This window comes from Oscarella lobularis, chromosome 7 (assembly GCF_947507565.1).
Source record: "Oscarella lobularis chromosome 7, ooOscLobu1.1, whole genome shotgun sequence".
NCBI classification, from domain to species: Eukaryota; Metazoa; Porifera; class Homoscleromorpha; order Homosclerophorida; family Oscarellidae; genus Oscarella; species Oscarella lobularis.
The window spans coordinates 389185-405319 of record NC_089181.1 but is presented as its reverse complement, the minus strand read 5'-3'; the positions used below and the strand labels follow the sequence as shown (position 1 = coordinate 405319).

The following is a 16135-nucleotide window of genomic DNA, read 5'->3' as shown; positions in this document are numbered from 1 at the left end:
GGTCTTTGATGTCACAGAGGTGTCTTGACAACGCGCTCATGCGCACATGCAGCGATAAGTGATTCCCCTTCTGCAGAAGCGAACTTCTCGCCGATACAATTACCATACGCTGTGTTTACCGTCATCGAACGACCCTCGACACCTGGATTCGCCGATCGACGGTCGCTATTACGGCTCGCAATCGCCTAGTTTTTTTGTTGACGTGCGACGCGGCGAGCGCGCGTGCCTCTCCCCCAATTTCTGACAGGAGTTCTCCATGTTGCTGGTAATGGACGCCGAAAGCGAAGCGTTCGTCGATCGCTCGAAGCCCCCGTCGACCGGCGGACCGCGCGTTCAAGCGATCGAAGAAGTGCGAACGGCGCTTCGCGGCGGTCGCGTCGATCTCGCACGCGAGTCGAGTCGCAACGCGCTGGCGCGCGTCATCGACAGCGGTCTCGCCGACAGCGCGTGGAACGTGCGCCACCAGGCCGTCCAACTCGTCAGCGAACTCGTGCCCCATTTGCGCGACGATTCGCATCTCGACGCGCTCGTCGCATCGCTCGTACCGCGACTCGTCGCCAACGCGCTCGACGGCAAAGTCGCCCTACGAAAAGCGGCGAATCAAACGCTTCAGTCGTACGCGCGCAATTCGAGCGACGGCGGCGCGACGCGCGCTCGCATCGTCGTCGCCTTTTTGTCGTCGTCGTCGTCGTCGCCGCCGCCGCCGCACGTCGTCGCCGGTCTGATGCCGACGCGTGCCGAAATGACGACGACGAAAAATATCGAGTCGTTGATTCGTGTTTTGACGAGCGACGAAGCGGCGACGGCAAGTGACGTCGTCATCGCCTGTCTGGACCGGCTCAAAGAGGCGATGGGCGTGCCGACGTTTAATTCCTGTCTCGCGCGCTTACCCGACGCGCACGCTCGCGTCTATCGCAATCTCGTCGGCAAGGCGACCGCGGCGACGACGACGAATCCAGTCACGACGCCGACAGAGGAAAGAAATGGTCACGTGATCGATTCACCGGTATTGGAAACGTCGTCATCGTCATCGCTATCATTCGGTTTCATCCCGGACTCTACGATGAAACGACTTCGAGACGCGGAGGATTGGCGAGTTCGCGTTCACGGCATCAACGAGTTGGCGACGCTCATCAACGTCATGACGGACGCGCGCGTTCTCATGCCTCACCTGAGCTCCTTCATCGACTTCGTCGGTCTCCTTCTCGACGACTCCAATTTCAAAGTGACACTCACGACGTTGGACATCGTCGAACAGCTCGTCGGCAAAGCGAGTCTCGCTCTGAAATCGTCTCTGGGAAAACTCGTCGGTGGCCTATCGAAAAAATTAGGCGACAACAAAATCGTTCGTCAGGCGAACATGCGCGTGTTCACGCGACTCATGCAGGCCATGACGCCGAAACCCGTTCTTGACGCTCTCCTTCCCGCCGCCTTGAAACATCGAAATTCGAAGGTGCGCGAAGAGGCGCTCAACATCATCGTCGCCGCTCTTCTCACCTATCCGCGCTACGAATTCGATCTGCCCGCCGTCGTCGAGGCGACGGCGCTGACTCTCATCGACAACAAGCAGCGCGTTCGACAAGCGAGTCTCGAACTTTTCGCCGTACTCGCCTCGAGTCTCGGCTCCGGCAATCTGACGCCGCTCGTCGCCGCCGTCGCGCGCGCCGAGCGAACGTTCGACGCGCGAACCGGCGGCGGACAGGCGGGCGTCATGGCCGCCGTTCAAGCGCGACTCGCTCGACGTCAATTGCCGCGCATCAACGCCGACGGTCTCGTCGAACACGCCAATCCCGTTCCCATATCGTCGGCGACGTCGGTCGCCGCTCATCGTCCGTCCGTCTCCGGTCCGGATATCGATTGGATACTCGCCGCGCCGGGAAATGTTTCGGCGAGCGCGAGCAGTGCGAGTGCCGGCAGCGGTGCGACGGCGACGACGACGACGACGGGAGATTTCAACGGGTCCGTCGTATCGACGCCGGCTAAGATGCCGAGCATGAATCCCGTCGCTTCGGTGCCGACGCCGCGTCGGTATTGCAGTGCCGGTAAACGATTGCCGTGGGTGAAGGACGGTCGTTCGGTGGGAAGTGCGAAAGAGAAAAGTGGACAGTCGCAAGGTGCTCAAATGTCGTCGTCGTCGCGGCCTCCGCTCAAGGCGAAGATGTCGTGGAATGAGAGGGAACGGATTGTCGCCTCGTCGCCGCGAAGCAGTCCGACGCCGTCGAGTGGCGACGGATCGTCGTCGTATGTCAGTCTCGCTCAAGCGATGAATCCGCCGGCGCCCACATCGCAGGGATCCTACGCTGAATTGCACATGTCAAAGCTAAACGCCGCGGCGGCGACGTCGAGTCGGACTTCGATGCGTAGTGGCGGAAGAGTTGGAGATTTAAGCGGTGGGGCGTCTCGGAAGAGCGTTCGTCGTAGTGAAATGGGAACGAAGCCGCTTTTGAAACCGCTAGCCACGATGCCGGCAAGAACAGACCTCTTTCCGTCATTAGGAAAACAAGACATTGACGATTTGCTGATGAGCAACGATAGCCTATCTCAGTCGTGGCCGAGACAGAGGCCAGTGCTGGCGTCAGGACACGGAAGAAAAAAGTCGAAAGGAGAAGAAGAAGAAGAAGAAGAAGAAGAAGCGACCCTGACGGAAGAGCAGAGATCAGAACCGCGATCTCAACGACTTGGATCTCAGCAGAGTGTATCGACGCCTTTGCGTAGGAAAGCGACGATGGCGAGACCGGGTTCCATGACCAAGTCGAATGGGGCGGCGAACCCGAGTCGCCGTAAACCGTCCGTCGATGAAACGGCGGCGAAGCCTCCTTCTCAAGCCAAAGAAAAATATTTGACGATGTTGAATCAACGTCCGGCGGCGAAGAGTCGAAGTCACTCGCCGTCCGGCACCGTCGTCGACGACGACGACGACGGTGCCGGCGGCGTGAGCGGCGTCGCATCGATGCCGATTCAGAGAAAACCGTCGATACCGAAGCCTCGCGTCAGAAAAGCGTTACGTAGCGTATCGCTGGAAGAGGACCGCGAGAAAATCATTGACGGATTGCGCCAGCGGGAACGAGTCGACGAGCCCGTCGTCGTTTTGGCTCAAAGCACGAAGAAACGCGCCGAGACGCTTCGCGCCGCATCGCTGAAAAGCATCGCGGCGGATCGGGAATTAATAGGGGAAAACATCGTCGACGGCGGCCGCGGCGGCGGCGGAGACGTTAATCGATCGTCGCCGGAGAGTCCGGCGGAGATGCTTCTTCGCACGTCGTCGTCGTCCGACAGCGGACAGGGAAGTTATTCGTCTGCTAAAGTGGAAGAGAGCTCTGACGGTTCGCCGGCGTCGAGTGAAAATGTACGCGAAAGCTATATTCCCTAATTCGAAATTTTTAATTGGTTTTTAGGCGTCTCCCAACGCGAACGGGCCGCATCCCGTCGCCGTCGCCGCCGCTCTACGAGATTCGCCACCCGAACGACGAAAATCTGTGAAAACGCTTTCTTCCGGCTTCTCAACAAATGTTTCGAAGCCAGACGCCGCTTCTCTTGTTCAACCGTTGCCGTCGTTTTCACCGAGCTTAAAAAATCGCCTGTCCAAACCGCCGTCTCCGTCTCCGTCCCCTTCGGCTCCGTCACAACGAGTCGATTACAATCTGCCGCCGAGAAGTCGAACGAAACGAGTGGAAACGAGTCAGGATTTGACCATAGAAGGAAACCGGCTAAATCAATCGATGACAATGAAATCTTTGTCGAAGAAATTCGAAGCGAACGAACGTCCAGGAGCGATCGCCGGCGGTGACGGCATCGAATCTCCGGACTTCAACGTCGAAACGCCGACTCAACAGCCGAAATTTTCCGACAGCTTAACGAAACGGTTGACGGTGAAAAGTAAAGAGAACGAAGCGAGACGAACGTAAGACGTCGCCGTCAAATTTGAAAAAAAAAAGAAAACTCATCCTTTTCGCGTAGGGTGCGACGACAGCGGACGCCGTCGGAGGAGTCCGTTCAGTTTGGGCCGACGACGGGACGCATGTCGGTGACGTCGCCGCCGTCGACGTGGCGCGAGAGGAAGACGAGTCGGACGCCGGATCGCGGGGAATCGGTGCTGAGCGGCGGCGGCGACAAGCCCGTCGACGACGTGCTGGAACCGTGCGCCAATCCGACGAGTGCGTTGAGAGATGCGCTTCGATACATCGGCGCGACGTCGGAAGATTGGTATAAGCGAATCGTTTTATTTTTTTTTTTGCTTGATTGTTTTCTCAGGGATGTCAAGTGCGAAGGATTGACGTTGGTTCGGCGATTGGTTCTCCATCACCCGGACGTTCTCGGCGCGCACTTGAAGCAAATTCGAATGGCCGTCGTGACGGAGATTAAGAATCTGCGCAGTTCTGTCGCTCGCGTGGCCATCCAGTGCTTGGGAGATCTTTACGTGTCTTTGGGAAAGCTGATGGATACGGTTCGAAAATAGCGTTTCTTTTATCATAAGGGCTCTATAGTCTCTCTCTCCCTCGTGCGTCTAGGAGCTGGATTTCTCCGTGCGTACGCTTCTGACGAAAGGAAGCGAGTCGAGCGGATTTATTAGACAAGACGTCGAGAAAGCGTTAAGCCAAATGGTCAACGGAGTGTCTCCTGTGGCCGCCGTCAAAGCACTGTTAGCAACGGGAATGAGGTCGACTCTCTAATAAAAATAATAGAGGGGAGGAAAAACGATTGGTCTTTAGTCATCGCAGTACCGTCATTCGGAAAATGACGGCTCAATTCGTGTTCGCCGTCACGGAGAGTGTCGGCGTCGAGTGGATGACGAACGGGGCGTATCGAGACGTGGCGGAACGCGTCGTTTCGGCTGCCGTTCAGTTCACGATGGACGGGTCTCCGCAGGCGAGGTCAGCACGCCGAAATAAAAATATACAACCGCGAGATCGATTTTCTCTCTTAGATATTTTGGAAGGGCTATGATACATTGTCTTATGGATAGTCCGGAATTCGACAGGATTTCGTCGCGAGCCTTGTCGGAAAAGATGCAGAGGCAATTACTCGGCGTTGAAGACGGTCTTAGGGCGAAGGTAGAGATCGTCATCGTTTTGAATTATTGTTGTTTTTCACGAGCTCTCGATAGGGTCTGGGCGATTTGCCGGCGGAAAAAGTGTCGTCAGTAAAGAGAAAAAACAGCTTTGGTAGTCAGAGTTCTCGCGCTTCGAGCCTCGGACCGGATTCGGCTGGAAGTGGAAGACAGTCGTCAGCAAAATCGGACTTCAGGTTAGCCGATATACTCCTTCTTCGTCGTTGGCCTGCATTAGAAATCTCCTAGTGACCCATCGGTAATGAGCAAGAGCGGCAGCGTCCGAGGAAAGCCTCCGCGTCCGCGTCCCAGTGGAAACCCGTTCGGCGATCAGCAGGGTGGCGTCCTGACTGCTCTCTTTAAAAGATTATCGTCAAGCGACTGGAAGGAACGGTACGACGCCGTTACGGAAGTTCTTGAGCTATCCAAGTCATCAACAAGTACCGTTGGAAATAGCATAGTAAAGGCGAGTCTCTAGTTTTAGTTTTATTTTTGGTCGGTCTGGATAACGGTTTTCCTTTATTAGCTCTTCGACGATTTTACGCCACGACTCACGGATTCCAATAGCAAGGCACGTTTCCGCGGTAGACGTTGATCCTGGCGAATTCCAATTGCCGAACTTTCGTAGGTCAACGTTCACGCATTGGAGTCTTTTGAGGCAATGGTTCCCCACTTGGCGCCTTATCTCGAGCCCGTCATCAGTCTGCTGGTGCCCGCGCTGTCGTCGAATCTCGCTTCGAAGAATCCGACGATATGCACATCGGCTAGGAATATCATTGGTTCTCTAATAGGTCTCGTCGGTAGGTTGGCAGAACCGATTAATTAAAAAAATTATTGATCTTCTATTTGCTGTATAGATAATGCTCTTCTTATTCAGCCATTCGCTTCGGTCGTTCAATTCGGAAATTCCAAAGCGATGCCCTTCGTGACGGAAAAACTTGCCGGTATGTAGGTATAACAAAATCAAATGAAATCGCGAAAACGAATTTTTCTGGCCCTATAGTCTTGGTCGATTCCGTTCATCCGCGTCATCCCAAGCTCGTTCATCGGCACGTTCTCCCCGTAATTTGGCATTTGGTGTCGTCGCGCGGCGGGGGCGGCGGCGGCGGCAAACCGGTCGCAAGTCTGACGGGCGAAGCGCGCCTGGCCGCGTGCGCTCTCATTCACATCATGTACGCCAACATGGGTCAAAGTCTAATTGACCGCGCTCGCCACTTGCCCCCGCGCGATCAGCAGGCGCTCAAATCCCTTTTGGACACGTTCGGTCCAAGTTGAACTTCCCTATGTATAGAATCGTGCGCAGGTCCCCGTGGGATGCAGTTTTAGGACGAATGATCATCGCGCGTAACTGTTGCTGGACAGCAGTGGTAATAAGAACGAAATTGTACTGTACGTAATTTTAATTGCACGCGATCAATAAATAGGCAGACGGGCTAAGTACACCAGGTCTTGTCGTGTTCGCATTTCCCTCGAAACCACATGGTCATTAGGTGGTTGTTTTGAGTGGAATTTATTGCTTTTGAGACGTCAACAGTGGAAGGTTGTTCTTCCTATTACAAAAATTGTGTGACGTAGAAAGGATATAATTAGAATTCGTTTTAACCAGTGGCTTAGGAATCACTCTTCGGTAGTTTCCCCGGTTTACGTGCTCTAGAAAGGCGGCCTTTACACTGTCTGTAAAATAGGGGGTTCGGCACAGTTGACAGAGTTGGCAGATCTAGAAATCAAAAAATTGACTACAGAGAGAAAGAGGAGCTGTAGCGCTCTCACGTCCGGCTTGCAGTTATCGTCGCACTCCGCTGATGCGCAGCGGTCGCTCGCCACCTGAATGTCGCGCAGACTTACCAGCATATCGCGTTCGTCCTTCGACCTAGAGAATAGAAAACATGAGGAGAATATATACCGTCAAAACGTACACATCTGCTGGATGCGCGGCAGTCGCCGAAGCTAATCCTACTAATTTCAATGTATTGTAGACAATCTGCAAGAGAAGTTGAGTAAGACAATTTATCAATAGGTCTTTTTTTGGGGCGTGACTTGTTCATAGAGCCATTTATTGGGAGCAAAGTGACCTGAAGACAAATTGGGCGACATATTAACCTATAAAAGAAGGTAAACTCCGATTTCCAGGTACGTATTAATACGATGTACCTCCAGAAGATACACCTTCAATTTTTCGTCGATTATGAAATCAAAACGAACGAGCTCAAAGAAATTTCTAAAGGTCAAAATTGCAATCACGGCAAGGCGCTTCGTCACGATTAGTATACTGATGTGAAAAGCGCTTGCGTACGATTTCCCTAATGCCGTCCTCTTTTGCGTGCATGACTTCGCGTATAGAGTCACTGATGGCCTGCCACATGGGTTTAGGATTGTGACCTTGGGGAGAAAATATTTCGCGGCGGCGGCGGCGACGAGAGAAATTTTCCGTCCTTACCTTGTCTCCCTAAATGTAGATTAAGAGCTTGCTTATGGCTATATTGAAAATTGTTGTAGGCTTCGACTAGCGACGGAATCTCGAAAAGAAACGTCTTCTAATAAGAGCAAAGAGGGAATTTATTGTCGTACTTCCCACGTCGGCGTGTAGTCGGCGGTGACGACGTACTTATTCACTTCGGCTTCGTCGAATGGATGATAAGGCAGACTACAAAATCTCAATAGTATCTCCTCTTCGTACGTATACACTCTTAGGGGATCGATCGACGTGATGACGGTGTATACGCCTATGTCGAATTTTCTACAACGAAACGGACGTAAAATTCAAACAAAAATATTTACTCGTATTCAAAGTCTCGCCTGCCATCGATTAGGAACGGATTCGAAATGAACTCTTGAATGAATAAATTGGCGTCGTGACGGATTTTGAGAACGTTATCGACTTGTTTCCGCACTCGAACTCCTCGATGCGTGCCACTCTTGACTACCCACATCTTGTCAGGATTCGCTTTGGTCTGACCACGGGGGGGGACAAAGTGAGTACACGTGCACGTGAACGAATCCAGCAACCTACAGCAGCTCGAAATGCATCGGTTTCTTTAGGAAGCCTGTATCCAACAGGAGCTGACAACAGCTTCGATGTCGCCAGGTCACTTTTCGACGTAACGGAACCCAACCCAGGCCAGTGATTCACCTAAACGAAAAAATTAATTAATTAATTTAATTAATTAATTTTTACTTTTTGGTGCGGCTTGAGCTTTGACAGTCGTTCGCCGAAGGCAACGTAAGGCGACTTGAGGGACCACAAGACGTCCCAGTCGTCGTCTTTCGTCGCTCGAATGTCGTAGCCAAGTCGTTCGAAGACGGCTTTGACGTGCAGAATCGCGGGTCCCTACGTAGTGCGATAACGTGCGCGCGAACGTGAAAGCGCGTACGTACGTCTCTGGCGAAGATGCACACGGAGCGAGTCCTCGCCTCTCCAACCACTCCTCTTCCGCCCGCTGCTTGGAATTGCTGCAGCGATCGCAGACGAGTGTTCTGTCGTATTGCGTGACGATCGTGAACGGTGTCCGTCAGGCCGTCGAGCTGGTAAACGTTGGACAGCATGACGACGAGTCCGACGATGAAAATGAGTCCCAGCGTGAAAAACGTTGCCGATTGGCGTCGATTTCTTCGCGTCTGAGCCTACAAAGAACGTCAGGCTTGCTCTTCGACGCATGAAGTCTTACCGACTTGTCCATTGATTGCTAGTACAGTCGGTATGAGTCACGGAGAGTCGGAGACGCTGAGAGTGCTGAGCTGACGCTGAGCTTCCGGTTAGCGTGAGTGCACGAACGTTCATGGGGAGGAAACGCGTTAGCAAGAAATCGAAACGCAGCTGGCGAAAGCATACGGACATCGCCGACGTCGAGGATTATCTCGACGAGGCGAGAGCTCAAGAAAGAACGACAGGGTAAGAAAGCTCGAAAAACGCGCGCTTCTCAGAAGAATCGTTCTTTTTCGCAGCGGCCTCGTCGCGGAACAGGCCAACGACGCCTTGTTTTTTGTAGACAAAGGCGAGTTCGATATTCGCGACGGTGGCAACGATAGAGATCGCGTTCTTTTTGCAGGAACGGAGCCTCCATCCGCGAAGAGACCCAAGATCGCCGTTTCTTCGAAATCGACGAAAGATGAAGACGCGACAGCGCGAAAGGCGGAGACGAAAACCAAGACAATTCGGGCCGTCGTCAAATCGAAGCGACCGAAGCGTCGAAAGGACCACGTGTCCGAAGATCTCTGGAAAGACAAAGGCAAGAGTCAAAAAAGAAATTTCTCAAGAATTGACTCTAATTGTTTAATTTTATTTTACAGCGACCGGGCCGCCGGATCCGATAGACGAGTACTATAGAGAAGTAACCAGACAAAGACCGGTCAAAGTGAATTTTAATATTTCATCTTCATCCTATAAAGAGACGGTCTGTTTTTTTTCTCAGGCTCCTACGACGATGAAGCTGAATAAGCCTTTGCCTGTTGCTGCTGTTGAAGTAGCTGCTGCTGGTGCTTCGTATAACCCGTCGTTTGAGTCGCATCAGGTGGGTATTTCTTCTCTATTTAATTAATTTACAGAAATGGATTTTTATTGTGAAGGAGCTCTTGAAAATGGCGACTGAGAATGCGGTGAAAAAGCTGAAGAAAGATCAAAAAGCGCAGAGAAAACTTGGAAGCCTGAAGACGACGACTTCAGACGAACGAGAGGTTGATCTTTCTTTTTCATTGGTTCATTTTCAAGATGATAACTCTGTTGATTGACGTCAGGCAATTTGGCTGAATGAAATGACCAGTAGCAATCGCGAGGACGAGGAAGCGATTGATAGCAGTGGCGACGTCGTGTCGAGAGGTGATCCCAGTCAACCAAAGACAAGGAAACAACGTCGAAAGGAGAGGGAGCGAAAAGAAGCAGTACGTTTATCAGTCAGGCAGAAATTGATAGGCGATCCTTTCTGGCGTGTGCTTAGAATGACTTGGTGAAGAAAGAAAGAGACGAAAAGCAACGTATGCAAGATGTTTACAGGTGATTGACATTATAGTTTCAATCTCATCTCGGCGTGCAATTTTTCACTTAGAATCAAAGCGTTGAAGCGCGAAATTAGAGATTCGGAAGAAAAATCAAAAGTGAGGATGGAGGAGAAAAAACGAAAGGAAGAAATCAATAAGACGAAGCCAAAACGACTCGGATCAGTCCCGTGGGCGTTTTTTTCACGAAAAAATGAAGTGTCTCTGAATTTTTCGTTTCAGGTATGAAGAGCCGCCTGTTGTTGTTCAACTTCCCGAGGAGCTGTCTGGATCTTTACGAAAATTGAAGGTGAGCTGGCTGGTTTGGCATGGGAAATATTCTTATGCTGTATCTGTGTTTTACAGCCGAAAGGGAGTATAGCTTTCGACAGGTATGATAGTCTTTTGAAGCGATGCATTATTGAGCCGAGGAAGAAAGTCGTGTACGTGCTTTTTCTCTACAGTGCGCTCTGAACGTTTTGCCCTCATGACACTTTTTTTAGGAAAGGCAGAAAATATCCCCTGAAGTACTACACCAGAAAAGGACACAGGTTTGGAACTGGAAAAAAAAGTGGGAAAATTTTAACGGTGTATGTTGTAGAGACGAGGATTTTTCGACTATGTAAATTAAATAAAAGGAGAAGAGATCACCTGCCTCTTTCGTTTGAATAAGTAGGGATGACGCGACGTTCTGAAACAGGTCGAGTAGTCGTGGCCGAGTGGTTAAGGCGTTGGACTGCTACGGTGTCCGGAATGCGGATGCTATCCAATGGGGTCTCCCCGCGCAGGTTCGAATCCTGCCGACTACGATCGAAAGCCGGTTCCTTTTTTTTTTCTCAGCACTCCTGTTTAAAAGCTACTGCTTTCTTCTTTCGATTTAGGGTCTTTTTCGCTCAAACGGACTGTCCTTTGCAGCGATATTTTTGTTCCTCGCGCACGCTACCTGCGCAACAACTCTCTTGGCAACGCCTAAACGAAAGGATGGGGGAGCCTCTAGCTGTGCAGGAAAGGCGAAATCAACTGTATGGTCCCCAGCGACTAGCGCCGGGAGAGAGAGCCCGAACGCTACTCCAAGCCGATAACGTTCTGCGAAAAGGCGAACTCTACGACAGCGGCGGCGCTTGGAAGACGACAACAGGTGATTTCTTCAAGGTAATGCAATCGAAATTGGCTTTTTTTCGAGGCGATCGTTGTCCTACGTCTTGCAGAAGCCTCCAGTGAGTGATAATAGAGGGGAAAGGCATAGTTTGACCGGAAAGACTCAAGTCAGCGCCTCTTTGAGATGCGAGAAACCGTTAGATTTCGTTTTGTCGTGTAGTTGAAGACGAATTTCACGCTCGGATCCGACGACGTGGCGAAAAAATCGACGTTTCAGGACGACTACGTGAAAAAGTCGGCGGAGAGAACCCAATCGTTCGTTCCTCCCGGTTTCAACGACATCCACTTGGCCGTACGTTTTCTTTCGACCTGTCATAGCGCGTACCCCATCGATCTTTCAGGACATGGCTCCCAAGTACATGGAAAACAAAGCATTCGGTTCGTCCCTGTACAAATCAGACTTTGACGGAAAAGAGGCAAAAATACGATATAGATATCCTAATAAAAATTGATCAATTAATTAATTAGCGATGGGATCAGTGGACCAAAACGGTTGGTCCTAGAGGATTGCTTGTTACGCCAAAGCAACGGCACAAAACGACGACTTATCTGAGAGCCACGCACTTTGACTTGGGTAGCGATCCAACGAAGTAAGTCCTAGAATGTCGAGGGTCACGTCTGTATTTCGTCCTTTAGTTTGACGTCAGAGACGATGTCCTCCTACGTGCCCACCACCGCATCTCAGATGACTGGGGAGGCTACTTTGACGGCAGCTGCCTCTGATCGAGTGACGTCGCACGTATTTCGATCTGGCGACTATAACGTCGAAGGACGACCGGGCGAGTATATGTCGACTCAAAAAAGCGACTACAGGCATTTTCCAGCGGCGGGAATGTCAACTAAAACGACCATTGCCTACGATCACATTCTCCCAAGGCAAAGTCATAAAAAACATTAGGGAGATTTCCTTATTATGTATTTCGTGCAGGCAGTCTGCTAGTGAGACGGGGAGTGCGCTGAAGGCGTTGCTCCAGGAACAGAACTACGGGCTATTTCAGAATCCTCGCGATCCGACGAGCGTCACGTTGGGCCGAGCCTTTATGAAATATGATCAGGACCGGTCCGATTTCTTCCGTCGCCGTCACAACGACATTTAGCCACTCTGTCTTTCCTAGATCGGGATTTATCACGTTTGATGAGCTGAAGGCGATGGTCAACGATCTGATCGACGTGCCCGCGTCCGACGCCGAATTGAGAGACTTGCTAAAGGAGTGCGATCAGAACAACGACGGAAAAATCGACTATTTGGAGTTCTTTCAGGCATTGAACAGTCAGAGCGATCTCTTAATTAATTGTTAGCTCTTTCAACGTGTGAACGACTAATTCGTATAGAGCATTCGAGGCCGGTGCCCATTGACGACGCTTTTCTCAGCGTTCAAAGGGAAAGCTTTAAGGGAGATCAAGTGCGCGAGGAAAAGACGACGACGAGACGGGAATTACATAAAGGTACACGTCGATTTTTAATTAAATTTAAAATAATGAATTTAATTAAAAATTAATTAATTAATTAATTAATTTTCTTTGTCAGATCCTTTGGCTGATTGCGAATACCAAATAGGCACTCACTTCCAGGTGGGCGGGGGAAATTATCTTGTTAGAGTCTGCTAGGGAAACGCGTGGGTTCTCTATAGTTCGGCACGGATGACGTCAAGACGTCATCTGTTTCTCATGAAGGTATTTCTATATATATATATATATATAGAAAAAAAGACATATCGTTACGTATGCGTTGATATTATTTACTCTAGATTTTTCTCGGAGAAAGGTGACGGCAAAACCGCAAAAGTGTGCGCCGCCTCCTTCGTCGAAGGTTATGCACGAGGTGGAGCCGAACTGGTCGCTCGGCATGACCGTCAGCCAGTCGGACTACGCAGCGAATCGCGTCGCTGGGAACGAGGTATTATGCAATCGTCGCATTTTTTTTGGAAATTTTTATTTTATTTCTAGGGTGCACGCGGCGATGTAGCCGGAAACAAGGTCGAGTCGCTCGCAACATCGATTGGTCGTCGTCTCATTGTTTTCATTTCACAGGAACGGCACAGTCAGAATTCTGTTTATCTTTCCTGCAATTTGGACGAACACAAGGAGCTAAGGCAACAGTCTTGTACGTTGACGTACAGCAAAAGAACACGAGTTGACAACGTCTCTATTTTTTTTCAGTGACTCAGTCGTCGTATCAAGGCCAAGGCGGCGATCGAGCCGCTCCAACCGCTCCCCCATCGCAGTACGATCACCTTCGCGCGGACGACGCGCTCGCCGAGCCGCCGATCGGAGCGGTCAAGTCGGAATCGCAGACCAAGTATCTACTGCCTATTTCGAACGTGGAAATCGCCGCTCAACGCCGACGAGACAATCTGACCGAGCAAAGGCAGAGACGTCGAGACAATAAAGACAGTCACTTTGCATTTGGCTTCGATCCCGAAACAAAAACCACTGAACAGGTAAGAAGAATCGCCTTCTCTAATCAATTAATTAATTAATTAGTCATGATATTAGCGATCCGAGTTTCAAGCGCGTGCCGCACGCTCAGACGTTCCCGCTGCCGGCGTTAAAGCGTTGCCAAGAGCGACGTATTCTCACGTTCTTCCAACGTACGTGTCTAAAGACTAAGAAAATTTTTTCGCGGCTGAATTAAGTGGAATTTCCTTAGCGAACCTTCTCGGGAAGCTGGTGGTCTCGGTGACGAGTTGAAAAAGAAGAGCTATGCTAAGCAAGCCGCCTTTTGTATGTAATAAATAAGAGATTATTGATTTTTTTCCAGGCACGTGAATCCTCGAGATCCATCCCAAATCAAAATGACGGCCGCGTTTTTGGACATCGACACGGATTTGTCGGGCAAAATCACTCGCGACGAATTGGCGACGGTGTGCCGTCGATACGGAATCGACATCGATCCCGTCTCGTTGGACGACCTCATTCGTCGATGCGATCGGGACGGCGACGGGATGATCGACTACAACGAATTCGCGCACGCCTTTTCGACGCGAACGCCTGTCGACGGAAGTTTCGAGACGGTGACGCGGAGCGACTATAAACCCGTGCACCAACGAAAGTAAGAAAAAAAAATATAGAAGCGCTCTTCTCGTGTTTTTATTTTTTTATACTCAAGGCTCACTGATATGCAGAAAAGGGTTATAGAGGTTGATGAACGAAGAAATCGAGCGGCCGAGACGACTCACTTTTTTCATGTGGATCACTCAGGGAGTGAGTCGCCTTTCTCAGCGTAGAGTCAAGATATCTATGAAGTGTTTAGATCTCCCGTTATCGACGACAAGTCAAGATTTCATCAAACCAGAGGCAATGAACAGTAAGACGTGTGCACCAGCGAAACGGTTTATTGTCAGCAAACGTCGTCCCACAGAGCCCAAAGCAGCTGGCTTGTAGAAACGCAAAGAACCTGGGGGGTATCAGCGTAGCGCTCTATATTCTAATAAATCGAGTTTTAGGAATCTTCTGCTATGGACTCGAACTCGACGTCGTCGTAACCGAACGCCCGCCGGTCCGACGAACTGCAAAGCGCGTTTCGTGCGCAACATGGGATGAGCGGCGAGAACGAGCACGGCGACGCGTAAGCCGTACTTCACCTCCTCCGTCGATATCGGATACCCGGTATCGGAGTCGATGATCGTGATCAGATCCGGCACGCTGGCCAGCACGACGCCGAGACGGCCGTCGACGAAGCGTCGACGCACGACGATGAATTCGTTCTGCAAGGCGATGTAGACCGTCGCGTCGGCGAACGAATCGAAGCCTTTGACGATGACGTGGCCTTTTGAAAATCCCTTCTCCGTCGTTTTCAGTACGTCGACGATCTGGAATAGGGAGATTTATATGCTGGATGGATGGATGAGTGCGTACCTTTCCAAAAATAAGGAGACGGCCCGTTTCGCAGCTGAGAATAGCGGCGACCGGCGATTCTTTTTTTCTCTGTGCCGTCAAGACGGCGTCGCCGAGTCGACGAGCTCTCGTCAGCGATCCCCAAACCATTTTCGTTTTGACGTCGGCAACCGTCAACGGTCCGAAGAGAACGGCCGCCGAGCAGCTGAATAAAAGAACGAGGGTTCTCCACTTGAGACTTTCTCCCTTCTTACTTACCCCATTCTAACGGTGTGCATTCTCATGAAGTCTTCGAGCTGCTTCGCCGTGTCAACGTGGATTACCGGCACGCATTCGCCTTTCTCGCTCACAAGACAACACGGTCCGAGATTTGCTCCGTATATGGCCGGCGTGAACATTTGCAATTCCGGAAAAGCGCGACCCATGCCGTCGGCGTCGATCACCGGAAGTCCGACGTCGGCGCCGAGTATGAGCGGTTCGATACTGTTCATTCCGCCGATTTCGCAACTGACGACAGCGACGACTTTTCCACTCGACGTCGTCTTTATAAAGTCTTCTTTTGGTGTGATGACCACCGGGTGATGGACTAGAGACGGCGATGTTGCAGGCGTGTGGTAGAGGAAACGTTGCGTTTCTACCGCCGATTCCTTAAAGAACATGGTTCTTGATTCTGGAGAGAAAGGCGGAGTGCGTACCGGCGTTTAGGAGACTGTTAATGACGGTCATGCCGTCGTGGAATTCTCGTCCGCCTACGAGTTTCTCCGCTACAATTGTGGGAGCTCCCATGAAAGCAATCGGAGCGACAAGGTCGGAGTCATTTAGTCTACGAATAAGAGATAATCAGCGCGTGGACTAATTCGCTGGTTCGTACTTGGAAGGTCTGTGGCGACTTTGATGCGTTTGCCTTTGACGAGTGATTCCAGAGCCCTCAGACGACCCAATTCCGGACTTCCGCCGCCGCCGCAACCGAGAATGCCGGCGCCGACGGCAACGCACTCGACGTCGTAGCCAGTCAAAATCCATTCTCCCGTCGACGGATCGACGTTGGGCTCCGAAGCCGTTTGATTGAACGGGGGCAGAGATAAAGCGGAGTGGAGAAGATTGGACGCCACCGGATCATCGTCC

The 16135-nt window shown here is 51.2% G+C and overlaps 6 protein-coding genes and 1 non-coding gene across 9 annotated transcripts in view; 4 read left to right on the top strand and 3 right to left on the bottom strand.

Annotated features, from left to right (window-relative positions):
* Positions 1 to 58: 58 nt before the first annotated feature.
* On the top strand, positions 59 to 6552 carry LOC136189446 (TOG array regulator of axonemal microtubules protein 1-like). The gene is made up of 13 exons (XM_065977397.1): positions 59 to 3346; positions 3396 to 3901; positions 3958 to 4203; positions 4252 to 4444; positions 4509 to 4657; positions 4710 to 4871; positions 4925 to 5051; positions 5105 to 5244; positions 5297 to 5513; positions 5574 to 5618; positions 5676 to 5847; positions 5905 to 5991; positions 6051 to 6552. The coding sequence occupies exons 1-13, from the start codon at positions 257 to 259 to the stop codon at positions 6320 to 6322; spliced, it is 5406 nt and encodes a 1801-aa protein (XP_065833469.1). The 5' UTR covers positions 59 to 256; the 3' UTR covers positions 6323 to 6552.
* LOC136189452 (probable tubulin polyglutamylase ttll-15) lies at positions 6404 to 8800 on the bottom strand. 2 transcript variants are annotated; one of them, XM_065977406.1, is made up of 14 exons: positions 8713 to 8800; positions 8423 to 8668; positions 8223 to 8375; positions 8058 to 8177; positions 7844 to 7998; positions 7616 to 7784; positions 7485 to 7563; positions 7318 to 7426; positions 7199 to 7265; positions 7085 to 7147; positions 6964 to 7028; positions 6818 to 6917; positions 6651 to 6764; positions 6404 to 6597 (listed from the first exon to the last, which is right to left on the bottom strand). In XM_065977406.1, exons 1-14 carry the CDS (start codon positions 8722 to 8724, stop codon positions 6481 to 6483), a joined length of 1569 nt encoding a protein of 522 aa, XP_065833478.1. In that variant the 5' UTR covers positions 8725 to 8800; the 3' UTR covers positions 6404 to 6480. The 2 variants fall into 2 exon arrangements, with proteins under 2 accessions (XP_065833478.1, XP_065833479.1); XM_065977407.1 differs by having other exon boundaries at positions 8717 to 8794.
* Positions 8792 to 10665, top strand: LOC136189453 (ribosome biogenesis protein NOP53-like). Its single transcript, XM_065977408.1, has 13 exons — positions 8792 to 8936; positions 8990 to 9039; positions 9094 to 9273; positions 9335 to 9399; positions 9457 to 9555; positions 9611 to 9718; positions 9779 to 9922; positions 9979 to 10034; positions 10087 to 10206; positions 10259 to 10325; positions 10382 to 10458; positions 10519 to 10566; positions 10617 to 10665. The coding sequence occupies exons 1-13, from the start codon at positions 8824 to 8826 to the stop codon at positions 10639 to 10641; spliced, it is 1152 nt and encodes a 383-aa protein (XP_065833480.1). The 5' UTR covers positions 8792 to 8823; the 3' UTR covers positions 10642 to 10665.
* LOC136189449 (uncharacterized) lies at positions 10638 to 14643 on the top strand. 2 transcript variants are annotated; one of them, XM_065977401.1, is made up of 22 exons: positions 10639 to 10803; positions 10897 to 11167; positions 11224 to 11280; positions 11334 to 11465; positions 11515 to 11589; positions 11642 to 11763; positions 11810 to 12049; positions 12102 to 12233; positions 12289 to 12443; positions 12506 to 12619; positions 12702 to 12745; positions 12805 to 12847; positions 12922 to 13070; positions 13121 to 13150; positions 13205 to 13277; positions 13334 to 13614; positions 13670 to 13764; positions 13824 to 13883; positions 13935 to 14225; positions 14283 to 14377; positions 14427 to 14480; positions 14535 to 14643. In XM_065977401.1, exons 1-22 carry the CDS (start codon positions 10694 to 10696, stop codon positions 14555 to 14557), a joined length of 2646 nt encoding a protein of 881 aa, XP_065833473.1. In that variant the 5' UTR covers positions 10639 to 10693; the 3' UTR covers positions 14558 to 14643. The 2 variants fall into 2 exon arrangements, with proteins under 2 accessions (XP_065833472.1, XP_065833473.1); XM_065977400.1 differs by having other exon boundaries at positions 10638 to 10803; positions 14427 to 14643.
* Positions 10721 to 10824, top strand: Trnas-gcu (transfer RNA serine (anticodon GCU)). The gene is made up of 2 exons: positions 10721 to 10757; positions 10780 to 10824. It is a non-coding gene; the product is annotated as a tRNA-Ser (tRNA).
* On the bottom strand, positions 14493 to 15576 carry LOC136189454 (uncharacterized). The gene is made up of 3 exons (XM_065977410.1): positions 15269 to 15576; positions 15032 to 15215; positions 14493 to 14985 (listed from the first exon to the last, which is right to left on the bottom strand). Exons 1-3 carry the CDS (start codon positions 15499 to 15501, stop codon positions 14581 to 14583), a joined length of 822 nt encoding a protein of 273 aa, XP_065833482.1. The 5' UTR covers positions 15502 to 15576; the 3' UTR covers positions 14493 to 14580.
* Positions 15577 to 15862: 286 nt separating this feature from the next.
* The window catches only part of LOC136189022 (zinc finger MYND domain-containing protein 10-like), a 2206-nt gene continuing 1933 nt past the window's right edge, over positions 15863 to 16135 (bottom strand). The window contains exons 14-15 of the mRNA XM_065976863.1: positions 15915 to 16059; positions 15863 to 15870 (exon numbers count right to left, since the gene is read on the bottom strand). Coding sequence (XP_065832935.1) covers positions 15863 to 15870; positions 15915 to 16059 — 153 coding nt within the window. The remainder of the gene's footprint in view (positions 15871 to 15914; positions 16060 to 16135) is intronic.

What these genes read in the sequence shown, in the direction of transcription:
- LOC136189449 (XM_065977400.1), top strand. Translation starts at nt 10,694, where the DNA reads ATGACGCGACGTTCTGAAACAGGTCGAGTAGTCGTGGCCGAGTGGTTA. An exon ending in AAATAGGCACTCACTTCCAG is followed by an intron (nt 12,746 to 12,804) that starts GTGGGCGGGGGA and finishes GGTTCTCTATAG; the next exon opens with TTCGGCACGGATGACGTCAA. An exon ending in TCATGTGGATCACTCAGGGA is followed by an intron (nt 14,378 to 14,426) that starts GTGAGTCGCCTT and finishes TGAAGTGTTTAG; the next exon opens with ATCTCCCGTTATCGACGACA.
- LOC136189454 (XM_065977410.1), bottom strand. Translation starts at nt 15,501, where the DNA reads ATGAACAGTATCGAACCGCTCATACTCGGCGCCGACGTCGGACTTCCG. An exon ending in ATGCACACCGTTAGAATGGG is followed by an intron (nt 15,216 to 15,268) that starts GTAAGTAAGAAG and finishes TCTTTTATTCAG; the next exon opens with CTGCTCGGCGGCCGTTCTCT. An exon ending in GTCTCCTTATTTTTGGAAAG is followed by an intron (nt 14,986 to 15,031) that starts GTACGCACTCAT and finishes TCCCTATTCCAG; the next exon opens with ATCGTCGACGTACTGAAAAC.
- LOC136189446 (XM_065977397.1), top strand. Translation starts at nt 257, where the DNA reads ATGTTGCTGGTAATGGACGCCGAAAGCGAAGCGTTCGTCGATCGCTCG. An exon ending in GACGGGTCTCCGCAGGCGAG is followed by an intron (nt 4,872 to 4,924) that starts GTCAGCACGCCG and finishes TTTCTCTCTTAG; the next exon opens with ATATTTTGGAAGGGCTATGA. An exon ending in TTCTCTAATAGGTCTCGTCG is followed by an intron (nt 5,848 to 5,904) that starts GTAGGTTGGCAG and finishes TTTGCTGTATAG; the next exon opens with ATAATGCTCTTCTTATTCAG.
- LOC136189453 (XM_065977408.1), top strand. Translation starts at nt 8,824, where the DNA reads ATGGGGAGGAAACGCGTTAGCAAGAAATCGAAACGCAGCTGGCGAAAG. An exon ending in CTTGTTTTTTGTAGACAAAG is followed by an intron (nt 9,040 to 9,093) that starts GCGAGTTCGATA and finishes TTCTTTTTGCAG; the next exon opens with GAACGGAGCCTCCATCCGCG. An exon ending in GAGCCGAGGAAGAAAGTCGT is followed by an intron (nt 10,459 to 10,518) that starts GTACGTGCTTTT and finishes CACTTTTTTTAG; the next exon opens with GAAAGGCAGAAAATATCCCC.
- LOC136189452 (XM_065977406.1), bottom strand. An exon ending in CCGTTCCTAATCGATGGCAG is followed by an intron (nt 7,785 to 7,843) that starts GCGAGACTTTGA and finishes GTTTCGTTGTAG; the next exon opens with AAAATTCGACATAGGCGTAT. An exon ending in TGAAGGTGTATCTTCTGGAG is followed by an intron (nt 7,148 to 7,198) that starts GTACATCGTATT and finishes CTTCTTTTATAG; the next exon opens with GTTAATATGTCGCCCAATTT.